At 43.5% G+C, this 15,108-nt stretch overlaps 1 protein-coding gene across 3 annotated transcripts in view; it reads right to left on the reverse strand.

Annotated features, from left to right (window-relative positions):
* Positions 1–4,626: 4,626 nt before the first annotated feature.
* Positions 4,627–15,108, reverse strand: part of LOC117134632 (protein prickle) — a 75,088-nt gene continuing 64,606 nt past the window's right edge. For all 3 annotated transcript variants that reach the window (XM_017981597.2, XM_017981594.1, XM_017981596.1), the window contains 5 exons: positions 11,983–12,535; positions 9,921–10,034; positions 7,974–8,102; positions 7,697–7,900; positions 4,627–6,973 (listed from right to left, as the gene is read on the reverse strand). In XM_017981597.2, coding sequence (XP_017837086.1) covers positions 5,129–6,973; positions 7,697–7,900; positions 7,974–8,102; positions 9,921–10,034; positions 11,983–12,535 — 2,845 coding nt within the window. In that variant the 3' untranslated portion in view covers positions 4,627–5,128. The remainder of the gene's footprint in view (positions 6,974–7,696; positions 7,901–7,973; positions 8,103–9,920; positions 10,035–11,982; positions 12,536–15,108) is intronic.

Genomic DNA, 15,108 nt, shown 5'->3' on the forward strand with positions numbered 1-15,108 from the left:
TAATAAATAGTTTAGAGTGCAGAAAGTTTCATTTTGTCATTAGCTTGCATGCAATATTTATCTTTCAATGCCTTTTCAGCCAAAAGCCAAAAGTAAAGTCAGCAGCTTGGCAAGCTAAAGCATTTGTGGCCCTGCTTGCGCCAATAAACACATTACAGTGTTGCTAGCCAAGCCAATCATAAATTCATAATGAAATATGAGGTCGCTGCGGCAGTGGCCAGAAGATACAACTAGCTACAGCTACAGCTACAACTATGTAAGCTGGTTGTAATAAATACGCATAGTGCGGTGGAAGTCGGAGGGCGGCAACGTGGTCTGGTTTTTGGCAGAGCGTGAAAAGCGTAGCCGTAAAGCAGGCGCTGTGGCATTACTTTTATGATTATTTGTGTCGTTTATTGTGTGCAGAAGCGGGTGCTAGTGACTTTAACCAGCAGTGACTTGGGCACATATGGAGAGACAGTGCCAGGGCGTAGTCTAGTCAGTGTACGGTCAAGCTTTAATTAGATTTGCACATTAGACCAGCTGAGGGCTAATGACACTTGGCATCGGCAACAGCAACAGCAACAGCAGAGGCGTCGAGAAAGAGAGCGAAAGAAAACATTTACTCACTATTCGAGTTTCATATATGAAGTGAATTCTAAGCAAGTTTTCGCTCAGTGTCTGCGCTCCATCAATAAAGCTTAATTTAATTTGAGCTGCGCACATTTTAGCGCTATCTGTGAGCTGCGAGCTGCGAGCTGCCTGCCTCTTAAAGTCTTATGGCCCACACACGTGCGCTGTACATGATTATTACTATGACTTATGATGATATACGAGTGTATGAGTGTGTGCTTGTGTGTGTGTGTGTGCGGTCAGGCCTGGCAAATATTAATAATTGTTGCCGTTTTTATATTCTTTTTTCTATTTTCGTTGGCAACGACGTCTGCGAAACACGCTAAAAATTAATTAAACGTTCTACAGCCGCAGCAGGCGTGGCTCTCTCTCTATGTGTGCGTGTGTGTGTGTGTGCTTATGTCTGTATGTGGGTGTAAATATTTTTGCTCGGCCATTTCGTGGTTATTTATGCGCCTGTTTTTACAAGCCTCGCACCTCTTACCCCTTGGCAAGCTGCTTATAATGTTCAACGTAGATTGTTGTTGTTTCTCTCTCTTTGTTCTTGTTGCTGTTGCTGCTGTGCAAACAGCACGCACTCATATTGGCAATTTATATTTGTATTAATTAATGGGCCAGTAAACAATTGCTGAAAGCCAGAGCCATTAGCACGCAGCCGTATGGGGGGTGGGAGTTTGGGGCTCAAATTGCGTATACGCAGCGTCAGCTCGGCCTAAAAACAATCAGCTGCCGCATTTCAAGCATATTTAACATTGAGAGCCACATAAATTACCTAAAAGCTGCATACAAATATTTTTCGTTGACCAGTTAATAAAGTCGGCTGCAAATGGACTTTAGTTATTTTATAAATTCTGTAGGCAGACGTTATATAAATTTGTTGCAAGCGACGAGCAAATATTTGGCCATAGATTAGAATTAAAAAGTAATTAAACAAGCGAAAGCGAACAGAATTAAATTATAAATAACACAGCGAGAGGGAAATGGAAAATAAAATGAAAAGTAGTTGCAGCCAAACAAAAATTAATAAATTCAGTTGGCTATATTATATGCATATGTGTGTGTGTGTGTGTGTGTGTGTGTGTGTGATTGTCGATGTATTTGTTATGCACTCTGGCGCTTGTTTGCGAATCAACTGTAAAATGCATTGCAAATAGACTTGAATGTAATTTCTGTAATAAAAACCTCTCAAAAGCGCATTGAAATGCGTGTGTGGCTAAAAGCGCAACCGAACTGGCCAACAGCAGCCCAGCTGGCCCCAATGTGCTGGAACAATAAAAGTCGAACGAATGCTGCTGCTTCTGCTTGTTAGCAAAGCCTGATCGAAGTGTGAGTTAGTCTGACTGTGTGTGACATTCTTTAGCCAAGGACCCTTGTTGTCTGTCCCGCTGTCTGTCTGTCTCTCTGTCTGTCTGTTTGTTTGTTTGTGCCACACTATGTGGCAGCAAGCGTAATAACTGCAGCTGCACGTTTACAATTTGTAACATGTGTGTGTGTGCGTGTGTGTGTGTCGCTCTGTCTGTGTGTTTGAGTGAGATTTTGGTTTTGGTTATTCGGGCCTTGATAAAAATGAGCGTCGGAAATGCGAATATAAATTTTGCCATATCTGATATACAACTGTGCGTCTGTCGCGCTCTCTCCTGCGCTCCATGTTGAGTGCATTTGCTGGCAGGATTTCGGGCAGGAAGCCGCACAGACAGCAGACCAATCATCAGAAGTATGCGCCAGCAGCGGGCGCCAGCAGAGGAAACGGAAATGACATGCAATAAAACACAAAAGCAAGCTTACGCATTGCAAGCTTTGTCTGTGTGCGTGCGCATGTGTGTGAGACTAAAGGTAGGGGCAGTATACATGGGCGTAGAGCAGCCCAGAGGAGCTTAATTCTAAAATTCAAGGGAAATTAAATTGGCGGCAAATCAACAACAATCATTCAATTTATGCTCGTATTGTGATTAAAAACAAAGACATAACACGCTTAAGTTCTGACGCTCTGACATTTTTAAAATGTTGTACTGATTGTTTACTACTTACTTTGCTCATAAATTGACTAAATATTATTTCAAGTGAACAACAGTCAAATTCTATCTTATGTTGATTGGCTTGAGTTTTAGACTTGATCGTAAGCTGTTTATCATTTAGAATAAGAAGTTGCTTATAAATACTTATATATATATATATATATTCTTTATTCTATGAAGTCATAATAAATATATCTCAGCCTTAGAGCAACTAAGTTAGTTTTTTGCTACTACAATTTCATTTTATTTCAAGTCACTCTATGCAGTATTTATATCCACAATTTTTATTTAAGCTTTCAACATCTAGGGGGGCTGTGCTTACCTCTCTACGCCCATGGCTGGACAGCTCTGCTGTGGATTATAATGTAAACTGCCAGCTAAGAGCATAGAAATCTATCTGGCAAATGCATCGCTCGCTCGTCGCTCGTTGCTCGTTGCTTGGCCCTCAACAATGTTGTTGGAAAACTTTAGAGAATTACAATTGCAAAAGTTGCGTGCTCACCCAAACTGCGTCGCACTTTGCACTTTGTCCTCTGATTTAATGCTGTATTATTAAGCGGCCATTAGTCAAGGCTTGCTGGCGACAAAACAGGATTCCATGGCTTGAGTGTGCCCGGCTGCCCAATTGACATGTATGCAAACATTGCTCTAATGATGCTCAACCAAGTGGTCAGCCACTAACTGCCGCTGCTAACGAACTGCCAAGCAGCGCAGCAGAATCCCCCCTGCCCACAATCTCCACATGCCGCTGCTGCTGTCTCTCCCTTTTGCACAGCCTTTGTGGCTAATTACGCCCTGCAGCAGCAGCAGCAGCAGTTGCTCGTTTGCCTGTTGCCGTTGCCGTTGCAATGGCAATGGCATGCATGTGATTGCTCTGACCAGACCCTCAGTTTAAAGCACCGCTTGCTGGCCGCTTTTAGCTGCCATAATTTGCCATTAACTTATTAGCAAAAGGCACTGCTGCTATTTTATTTTCGAATTTTAATTTCCATGTTGCTGTTGCTGTTGCTGTTGCTGCTGCTGCTGTTGCCTCTGGTTGTTGCATGCTCGACATGCGCCTAATTTATATTCATTATCTGATGCATAATTATAGATAACTGCCACAGCCAGCGACACTCGCTGCTACTGCAGCAGCCTCAACTTGTATTTATATTTTTATATTTACTGTCGCCGCTCTCTGTTTATCCTGCAGCTTAGACTGCGCTCAAGCGAACGCTGATTCACAGTCTCAATATTTGACTAACGTCGCACGTCTGCCATATCGTCTAACCTACTTCTTAATCTTGTTTAAGCTGTTGCGATAAGCCCAACTGCTGCTGCTGCTGCTGCTAAAATTGGCCAGCAGCTGCTGTCAAAGTTGAGTTACAACTCGCTGGCTGGAGGCTGGAGGTGTTGGCTAAATCAATATTTGTGTACATTTAATTTCAACAAAGTTTGCTATTTAACAAGCAAACGAGTTCAAGCTTCTTTATAGCATTACATTGAATAAATGAAAAGTAAATAATTAGAGCTTTAAAGCAAACAAAAAAAAGTTACACTAGTGGGCAAGAAATATTTGTGCAATTTTCTATTGCTAGAGTTCTGTAAACGTTCTAAGATAAATGCATAAGGTTATAGCTGCATTATATTGGGATAACCTAATGTAAAGTCTTTTGATAAATTGCTTGTTTAATTATACTCAATACTTTCGTCTAAGTCTTATGTTGAATAGTTACTCAGTTTAGCTTAAAATAATATTTTAGAAATATTAGCTGATGCTCAAAGAATATTTTTAGCTTTCTATTGTATATTCAAATGAAAGATATTATTGACTTACCATAATCTCAACCAATCCAAAAATTAAGCTAGCGACAAGTTTGATTATGTGAAATGTACTAATGGACATTGCAAATTCTTTAATCAAACTAAATATGCCGTATATTTAGCGACACGTTTTATTTTAATTGAATTGTGTTTTTTAAATAATTTTATTTGATATTTTTGAACTATATGTTTTAACATTAAGTGCGCCTTAGTAGCTAAAACTTAAGTACTAGTTTATTGTTATTGTTTGCTTTAGCCAAATTGTTTACTTAACACTATTTGTTGTAAATAGTAGTTGCTGTTGTTGTTGTTGTTGCTTAAGAGTTACTGCGTCTAAAACTTAACGCTTAGTTAATATAAATAGTTGAAAGTGTTTTTATAAAAAATAGTTTACTTTATAGGCATGTAAATACTTTTGCTTATGCTAGCTTAATTGTTTATAATTGTTTTTGCTTATTAGGGTTGTGTTTTTATTTGGAACAGCGTTGCGCCAACTCTTGTGTTTATTGTTTATAGTTGTTGTTGTTGTTGTTCTGATTGTTGTTGTAGTCGTTATTGCTTTAATAAAGCGGGATATGAGCTTGGCTTTGATTGTGATTGTGATTGGGAATTGTGAATTGATGGCGCTGCTTCGTTAGTGGCTGCGACGCCTGCAGGCGCCGCAATCAGCGCGTAATTAAATTGCCCGCCGGCTGCCATCACGAGATGATGCAGTTCTTGTCCTTGTCGCCAGCCAGCTCTGAGGGCTTGCGCTTGCGATCGTAGGCCAGAGCATCGTTGGGCACATAGCTGACGCGGACGCCGCCGTAGTGGCGCCGCTGGGGCAGCTGATACATCATCATGTAGTCCTCGGAGCTGGAGGAGCTGGAAGAGCAGGTGGAGCAGACGTCCGACTCCTCGGACTCCTCGCGTTCTCTTTCGCTCCGATGCGCACGCGGCGACTTTGGCGGCGTTGGCTCGGCGGCCAGCAGCGAGGGTGGTCCCTGGTAGGAGCTGGAGAGCGGCTGGGCGGGCGCATAGGTGTCCGCTCGTGTTGTGGAGTGGGAGCGATGACCGCTGCCGCTGCGCTGATGACTGGAGGACTTGCGGCGTCGACGGCGACGCGAGTTGTGGCCATGCCCATGCCGATTGCCGCCATCCCTTTCCTTATCCCTATCGCGCTCTCGCTCTCGCTCTCTATCTCTGTCGCGCTCTCTGTCGCTGCCGCTGGTGCCGGCGCCATTGCCCGAGTAGCTGCGTGAGCGCGGCAGCGTGTCCGGAATGCCCTCAAAGCGCACGCCCTTCTTCTTGGCTGGCTCGCCGCTCATGGGCGAGGAGCTGCTGCCGCCGCTGAGTATCGAAACTGGATGCATGGCCGCCGGCGTGGCCGACTGCGTGGACAGCTGTCCTGCGGAGTGCGTGGGCGAGCTCATTAGCTCGGGCGGCAGCGCTGTGGAGGCAACGCTTAGATTGGGCGTGGGCAGCTCGGGCAGCTCTTGTGGTGGCGGCGGCGGCGGATGCAGAATGTCCGCATACTCGTGCTGCGAGGGATGCGTGTGGAACTGCTGCGCGGAGGCGTGCAGCGGTGGCGCCGGCAGCGGATGCGTAAAGTGCGCCAGATGCTGCTGCTGCTGCTGCTGGTGGTGGGGCATCCCGCCCAGCTCGGGCATGCTGCTGGTGATGGAGTTGTCCATTTTGGATACTTGCTGCAGTTGGCGCTGCAGCTGATAGCTGTGCGGTGGCTTGGCGGGCCAGGCGGTGTCCAGATTGCTGGCCATCTCGTTGAAGTTGTAGACCGGATCACGCTGCAGTTCCATGGGCTTGGGCATCAGATGCGGCTGGAACTCCACGGAGGGCGAATTCAGGGGCGACAGATTCTGCGAGCTGCTAAAGTCGGTGAAGTCGACGCCGGCGGGCGTGCGCTGCTCCAGATCCTTCACCACGCCCGCATCCGAGTCGGAGGTGGCGTAATGGGGCGTGGCCGCGGCCAGCTGCTGACTCTGCAGCTGGTACATGGCCTGCTGGAAGTTGGCCTGATGCTGTTGCTGCTGCTGCGGCGACATGGGCGGCGAGCTGGAGGCGTGGCTGCTGGGTATGCGCGTCTGCGGCGCTCGCATGCTGCCACCAGCTGTGGCAGCAACACCGCCACCCGCACCACGTTGAGCAGGCGGCGTAGGCGTCGTGTACATGCCCGTGCCGGAGCTGTCCGAGGGCGTGGGCGGCTCGCCCTTGCTGCAGGCAATCGAGCAGTAGATGGCGCCACGTCTGGGCAGAAAGGCGCGTCCCAGCAGCGAGCAGCGGCACGTGTTGCACGAGAAGCATTCATCGGTGGCATGCCAGTGCTGCCCGTCGTGGCTCATCTGCCCCTGATCCACGCCAATCGCCTCGCCGCAATAATCACAGTACTCCGCGAACATCGCGTCAAAGCAGAGCAGGCAATAGGGCTTCCCCTCCCGCATTATGTACCGCTGGCCACCCAACTGCTTGTCGCACTCGTGGCAGGCAAAGTGATTCATATGCCAGGCGCGTCCCTCAGCCTCCGTGCACTCATCCGCGAGTATGATCTGCAAAATAAATTGGAGAATTGAATTTGTGATTGTTTAGTCAATTGTTGAGCTTAATTAATTGTGTAATTGCTGACGAATAAGTCCGTAATGTCATTAAGTTCAGTTATTCAATTTTATATTAAAATCTGTTTTTAGTACATTTAATTTATAATATTTGAACAGTAAGAAAACATCAAAGCGGAATGAGCTTAAAGTAGAAGTTTCAACAAATAGGCGCAACAGCTGTTGAAGTTAATTTCTGTTTCAATTTCAGTTATTCAAACTATAAAAATATATGTTTTAAAATTGCTTCATAGATTAAAGCACTAATTATTTAAAATGTTTAAATCAAAGGACGTTTGAATTGTTATTTTGTGTTGGCTTTTTGTTTGTCCCTGTCATCTGTCTAAATGAATAGACTATATAGCTATATCCTTCAATATATCATAGCCATTCTTAAGAGTTCTCGATTGATTTGTCTTGCTTTTTAAATATATTTATATATTTAGCAGTCATAAATGTTATGCAAAACTTTTATATAATGTCGTATATTAATTTAATGTTTAAATGTTGCCCACCTTTTAGCTTATATATTTTTTTATCAATTAATTTTGTATAAAATATTTTATTCTTTTTTTTTTTAATATATTTAATGCATGTTATTTACCACCGAATAAATAAATAATTGTGTAAGTAAACAAAGAAATGCAAATCGGAACACATTTTGTGTGGTGGGCTTACCTCATCGCAGGCGGAGCAGCGTGGCTTGAGCGTCTCGGCGTGATGCCGTCCACAGTACATGCGGCCATCGCGATGGAAGTAGATGAGATCGACGAGCAGCTCGCGGCAGATGCAGCAGCTGAAGCAGCCCGGATGCCAACTGGCATTGGGGCCCAGACGTGTGGCGAATACGGCGATGTCGCCCGTTGAAATGAGCTCATCGCACTGCAAGAAAGTAAGTAAATAAATGCTTAATGTAAAAGACTGAATGGAAGGGGAGGGGAGGGGAAGTACTTACGCCATCGCAGGGGCGTGCGCTCATCAGTTGCCGCACATTGCCGCGTCCAAGTGCGTCGCGTTTGCGCTGCGTGGAGAACAAGCGCAGCTCCTTGCGCTCCTCATCCGTCAGTGAGTGACAGTAACGAACCTGCAATGACAGTCAGAAAGACAGACAGACAGACAGTTAGTCAGACAAACGCTGCACATTTCTCTTCATTCTTTTGTAGACAGGCAAATCATATGTTCAAGTGGCCCGTGGGTTGGCTGTTTGGCTGGCAGGCCAGCTTAGAGTGATCTTTCCCAGAAGTCAACTCAAGCGCAGATTGTTTGTCTGCAACTGCAACAAACAGTTGCATGCAGCGTTTCGGCCGCTCAAGTGGGCTGGGCAGACAACCGCAGACAGCGAGCAGTTGGTAGCCCCAGTAGCTAACGCTGCCCATCAGCTACTGCCACGCCTACAACTGGCCTTTTTTCCCATTGCCATTGCCGCCCCTACTCTCTAGCCGTGGTCAGTTGGACTCGCACTCTGCTCTGCTTCTTCTCGTTTGTGTTGTATGCAAATTTTTGGGCTGCCTCTTCTTATTATTTTTTTTTTGCTGTAGCTGCTGCTGGCGCACAATTTGATTTGACTTTCGGCTTGGAATTTGGGCATTTGCCAAACACACACAAACACACACACACACACAGAGAGGTGTACGTCTGGTCAGCTCGACTACTCGTTAGCCATGCCAACCCCCAGTTAGTGGCTGCGGTTAAAATGCTAAAATGGTAACTGATATGTGCCAGTTGCTGTGGGAATCCGAATCCGCTCAGCAACATATCCAACATACCCTAACTTGGACATGACCATAGGGCTGCCTTTAAATTTCATAAATTTTAAAAACCTCTTTGACAGAAAATTTGCGTCTCTTTTTCTGAATTTTTGATATTTTTTTGTTTTTATGCTAACACCAAAAAGTTTGTTTTACTTTGAGCTTGACAAATTTGTAAAACTTTTTTGTGGCGTTTATATAAATTGTTGTGAAATTTTGAAATGCTTTAATCAAAAAATTTAAAAAAATTGTTTTACATTTTGCCTAATGAATTTATATATTTATTAATAAATTCTTTAAGTGTTTGTGCATTAAATTGTTTTTTAAATCTTTTTAGCTTTTAAATAACTGAGATAAAAACCTAAATCATTTTTAGATATTAATTAAGATAACTTGTTGACTTATATTTTTCTTTATTCCAATTTTTTTTATTTTTAAATACATATTTAAAGAGATTTTTAGAAAACCTAAAGCATTTATTCAGATAAAAACCAAAGCATTATTTTGCTATTTCTTTACTAAAGTTATGTGCATATTTTTATGCATTTTTATTGTTTTTTTATGCTCACAACTAATCACTTGTCTTACTTTGTTACTAACAAATATTGCAAGAACTTTATTTAAATATTTCTTCTAAATTGTAGAGTATTTAAAAGTTTAATACAACTTGCCAACTGCACTGCTTACTTTTGTTTCTTTTTGCTGTCTTTACTGTTATTTTAGTAATTCTTGTTTGCTTTTAGTTTCCGTAGTTTTTTGTGGTTTTTGCCCAGCACAGTTAGTTGCACTTGTTTGCTTGATTAATTAAAAGGTGCAGCAACAACAGCAACTAAAAGAGCAAGCAGCTTACAAACAGTCGCCACTAAAAAGCAGCGTACCCACACGCATGCATTTGTGGGAAAAAAGTGCGCTGGCATTGACTTTGATATGGCCGTTTGACTCGTTGACTCGTTGACTCCGACGAGTCGTAATTCGAGTTGTCGCTGAGCGGACACGAGGCCATTCAATCACGATAAAATGCGCACACATTTGAATAAATACCACGAAATTGACAGAGGCCAGAGCTGGAGCTGGAGCTGGAGTCGGAGCCAGGTGAGTGTCACACAGTGTGCGCTCGATAGCCGCGATGATGAGTGAAGAAGCAAAGAACTTACCTCGTTATCATGCGGCGGCAGTTGATGCAGCAACTGTCGCACACGATACTGCTCGCCAGGACTGTTGACATATGGCACTTTATCGTCCGGTATTTGTGAGAAATACAAGCGTACCTGCAACACAAGAGAGAGAGAAGAGGAAGAGAGTTAGTGTTAGTGGCAAGAATGTGGCAGAATCTACAAGTTGCAGCCAAAAGGGTTAGCAACAATTTTAAAGTGGCCGCCGCTAACTTTGCTGCCTTAGCGGCTTCATCATCAGCAGCAGCAGCAGCAGCAGCAGCAGCAGTCGGAGCTGCCCCCAGGGGAGGCACAGGCAGCGTCTGTCAAATGACTGTGGCACACAGCAGGCAGATTCCTCCTTTTTTTTCTTTCATTTTAAGCTTTTTTGATTTTATTACGTTGATTTGGCATTTTGGCCAAGTTGAAAGGTGCGCAACGTGCATCGCTCGCGCCCCAGCCAGCCCCACAGTTGCAAACGGTCAACTTCTAAGCAGCGCAGTTTATTGGCCACGTTTTGCTTTTAGCCTGATCTGCAAGCTGCCGCCAACTCTTTGCCTCAGCCAGCCAGCCAGCCAGTCGAGCCGAGTCGACTTGACTTGACTGACACATGGCTTATGCTGCGTCAACTTAAATGGCTGTAAATAAATTTTCAATTCTGTTTGTAGCGTTTGCCAAAAATACAATATGGCCAATGCCAATGCCAATGGCAATACCAATGGCAAATAAATACAAAAAGTCACAGCAGAGACTCTGCCTGGTGGACATGTGATAGGCGGCGGTGTCAGTTTGAGCGGGATTAACGCGACCATTTGGATTGCCCGAGACGCCGTTAAAGCTTCAGCGGGCGGGGAGGGAGATGAAGACAGCGGCTGTGTGGTTGCAACGGCGTTCACAGGCGACGTGCAACAGACAGCAAGCAACAATAGTAGAAAAAAGCATTTGCAACATTGCCAGGGCTGCATAGCGAAGCTTTAAAATATAAATTGATTACATTTACTTGAGCGCTTGCTGTCAAATCTTTAGCAATAGTTCATAGCATTTGGTTAGGTTAAGTTGGTAGTATGGGTTGCTGCATCAGCAAAGGCTAGATCTATATCTATATCTGTTACCTTAACATTGAACATTTGTTTGCTTGCCACATCAAATTTCTAAAAGTTTCGTTAGAATGTTTCAGTTTATTTTGTAACTAATTGAATTCTAAATTTCAGAAGTTTGCAAAAACTTAAAACTTAGCTGTTAAATCATAATATAAATATAGTCGTAACTAATTGATTAAATGCGATTTTTAAGGGCTTAACACATTTACTAATCGCTAACAATTGAAAATTTTAACAATTGTTATGAGAACATTTGTATTTATAATCAAAAATAATGCAAAAAGGATAAAAAATATTTCTAGTTATTTTTGTTGTATAATTCTTGTTGTGTAGCAATAATCAAAAATATTACAGCAGTGGATTATTTTACAACTTTTCAATTGATTAATAATGCAAAACGCAACATCCGCTTTGCTTTAAATGTAACAGAAACATTTTAATATTCACATGCATTTGTTTTTTGAATTTGTGCTCTGCAGCCCTTTGAAGTGCAAATGTAAAAAAGTGCGCTGCCAAAATGTAGTAGCGCACTTTTGGGCGTTCGGGCGCTTGGGTGCGCGCTCCAATGATTGCGCAAGATTTATGCCGCATTGTCGCATATTTTACGCAAATAATTTATGTGGCGTTTATGCCAGTCGAGGGGAATAATTGAAAAAATTGCCAAAGCCAGGGCCATATATTTCTTTAAAAAGGGCTGAGCACAGCTGGCATTGTGGGCAGCTTTCATTAGCGCAATCTAAGCGCGTGTATGTGGACAGTGACGCATAGATAAGGCCTAGACTCCACTGAAGAAGAAGAAGAAGAAGATGCAGCAAGAGTTTTAGTGCCTCGCCTGCTATCGGCGCTGGGGTGTGAAGACTGATTTATGTACTTGGGTGTTGGGCTTATTTATTTAGAGCTGGAAATAAGTCAAGCTGGCTGCGTTATCGGCTGCCACAAATCATCAACTGGCGACGACGACTCACCTGATCGGGTCGCAGTCCGGGCGGCACCCAAGTGTATTCCTCCAGCGCACAGCCGCTGTCATCGTCCGAGTGCGACTGACGCTGCATATCCATGTGCGGACCGGCTAGGAATGGCGCATGTGCGGCGCCGGCAGCGGCTGTTGATGAGCTGGACGCTGGATGATGCAGCAGCGAAGGCGGCGACGGCGTTGATAGCGCCGGCGACAGCTGATGGTGGCCATGATATGGTGGCTGTTGCTGTGGATGTTGCTGCTTGAGCGAGTTGTTGCTGTACTTGCTGTTGCTGGAGCCGGCGGGCGAGTACTGAGGAGCGCACTGCGGCGGCAGCTGCTGATGATGCGGCGGCAAGTACTGCTGATGACGCTGCAGCGGCAGCGGCGATGTGGGCAACATGCCCGCATGCTGTGACTGCGCCGCATACAGCGCCGTGGCCGAGGAGCTGCTGGGCAGTCCCAGCGCGCTGCTAGCTGCGTGGCTGGGCGAGAAGTGGCGCGGCAGCGTTGGTATCTTCTGCAGATACGAAATCTGCGTCAGCGGCGTGCGGCTGATGGGCCTGCAAAGGAGCAAGAAGAAGAAGAGCGTTCAAATTTAGTTTTCTTGTCTATTTCGTGGCATAGCGAATTTAAACTTAATTAAAATATTTCCTCGGATCGGCGGCAACAACATGTGAGGTTAAAAGGTGGCTGGGAATATTTTTTGCGCATATTTTTTTTATTATTTTTTTGTTCATAAAACCGCAAAAAGTTCGCTTTGTTGGATTTATGCGGTTTTTGCATTTCCTATTTGAATTACATTTTGCGTTTCTGCGCATTTTATTTATTTCCCGCTGAACAAGCTGTCAATTTTAGTTTGTTTTTCAGACATAAAGCGATATATTGTTGTTGTTGTTGTTGTTGCAGTTGCAAACATCAAACTGAAAACACAAATACGCTTCACAGCATTTACACAAACAAATCGGCAGCTCATGCTACTCAACTTTACAGAGATATATACTATATATATATATATAGTATATATATGGCTGTTGTTGTTGTCTGCTGTACGGGCCCTTGGGCTGTCGCTGTTTGTCATTTTGTCGTACACCCCCCCACTGCATCCTTTGCCACATTGTTATCCTTGCTCTGCGTCAGCTGCGCTCCGCTATTTTCATTTCTGCGGGCTATTTGACTAGCAGCGTGTGCTTTGACTTAATATGACATTGCCGTAGTGTTAGTGAGACCTGCTAATGCTCATTGACTGTCGCTTTAAACAAAGCATTTAATTATTGTTAAAATAACAAATTCAATTCTAATAACAATTGCATTTAAAAAAGTAAATTTGCGTTGATTTCGACTTTTATTATTTTCTATTTTAGCTAAATTGTTGTGCTTATTTGTTCCTAATTTATATAGCCCAGATTGTTATAATTAGTAGCTATTAAATTTTGCATGATTTGCATATTTGGCTGAGTAGCTAAATTAGTATTTTGACATTTTATGCTTCATATATAACAAAAATATGCAAAAAATATTTCAAATATGTAAATAATTTTTTTTCCCATACATGTTGTATTAAGTTTTAGTCTACTTTAAGTTTTAATTTTAAATTTATGTATATTGTACTTATGTAAAAAAGAGAAATTCAAATATAATTTAAAAGAAAAACATGCTTTTGTTTTAATGTAATGAAATGTATTGCTAATTACTGTGGGAACTTAAGTATTACAATTATGTTTCTCTCAATAAAAAACAAATGCTAATTATGCATTTAATGCTCAATATAAACAGTTAACAGTTTGCTTTAATATTTTGAATTTATTGCATTACAATAAACAAATTAAGTTTGCTTTAATATGTTAATTTCCTTGAATTGCTTCACCCCATTAAACTTTTGGCTTTAGCAAAATTAATTTGAAACTTAAAGCGCGACTTGCAACTTACTCTCGCTTTCATATAAACTCAACTGACTGCGTAGCGCATTCTATGAATTTTTCTATCAGCGGCAACACGCACCATTTCATGCCATTTGTGGTGGTTGTTGTTGTTGTTGTTGGCGCTTGTTGTTGCAGCTATCAAAGGATAACTGTGCATTGTCTGCTTATGTGTAACTCTAGCTTTGCGATTTGCAGTGGCTGTTCAGCTCTATGGGCGTTACCAAGCCCCCACTCACACACACACACACACACACATTTATTGTTGGAGCAGTAAATGGAGGCGATGCTGCTGGCTGCTCCATGCGGGCGTTTTATCAAAACAATGCTGACCGCCCTTTTGTTGTTGCCAGTTGATTTTTTCTTTATTTCTGTAGCAAATGGCTGGACGGGGGCGCGGCGGCAGTTGGCAACTCTTTTATTGTTGCTGCGTATTTTTGGCTTTAGCGATTGCAACTCCATTTCTAGTTCGCTGATGTGTCAATGTATCCCACATATAGTGGGCGTTGACTGGGCGTGGCTGCGGTTTGTCGGCAATTAATTGCACAGATTTCGTGGCATTTAGTTTCAGCAAACATTTAGTCGACATTTGCATTTAAAGTTTAGCTTGTGTTTTTCTTTGTGGGGCAAGTATGCGTGGCAGCCACGTGCAGACTGCGGCACAGCTGGAGACGTCGACGACGACGACGACTGAAAGTGTTGGCTGCTGTCAAATCAGGCGCATTCAAACTCAAATTACAAGCCAAACAAACGGCTGGCGGCGACTCCAGCAACGAGCACTTGGGGAACAGCCAAATGGGGGCAGGGGCAGGATACTGTGGCAAACAAATGAAAAGCGCAGCAAATGTGGCAACTGGCAAAAACTGTGCCTAAGCGCAAATATTTTTTGTTGCGACAGAAAGAGACAGAGACAGAGCGAGAAGTTGGCATTTGGCAGCAATTGTTGCTGTTGTTGTTGCTAGCTTTTGAATTTATTGTGCGGTCAGGCTCGACTCGCTGTCCAGTGTCGACCTGCATTTCTTTCTTGTTTTTGCTCAGCGTATCTATGGCGGCATTTTTGCAATTTACAAATTTATTGTTGACTGCAGCGAATTGCGTAAAATTGCCAACAATTGTGGCAAGTTTCAATTTGCAGCAGCAGCAGCAGCAGCAGCAGAAGTTTGTTATTAAGCCATTAAAGCCGCTGGCTTAGTCGCATGTGTGTGCGTGTGGCTTGA

The sequence above is a fragment of the Drosophila busckii genome, chromosome 2R, assembly GCF_011750605.1.
Source record: "Drosophila busckii strain San Diego stock center, stock number 13000-0081.31 chromosome 2R, ASM1175060v1, whole genome shotgun sequence".
Lineage (NCBI taxonomy): Eukaryota > Metazoa > Arthropoda > Insecta > Diptera > Drosophilidae > Drosophila > Drosophila busckii.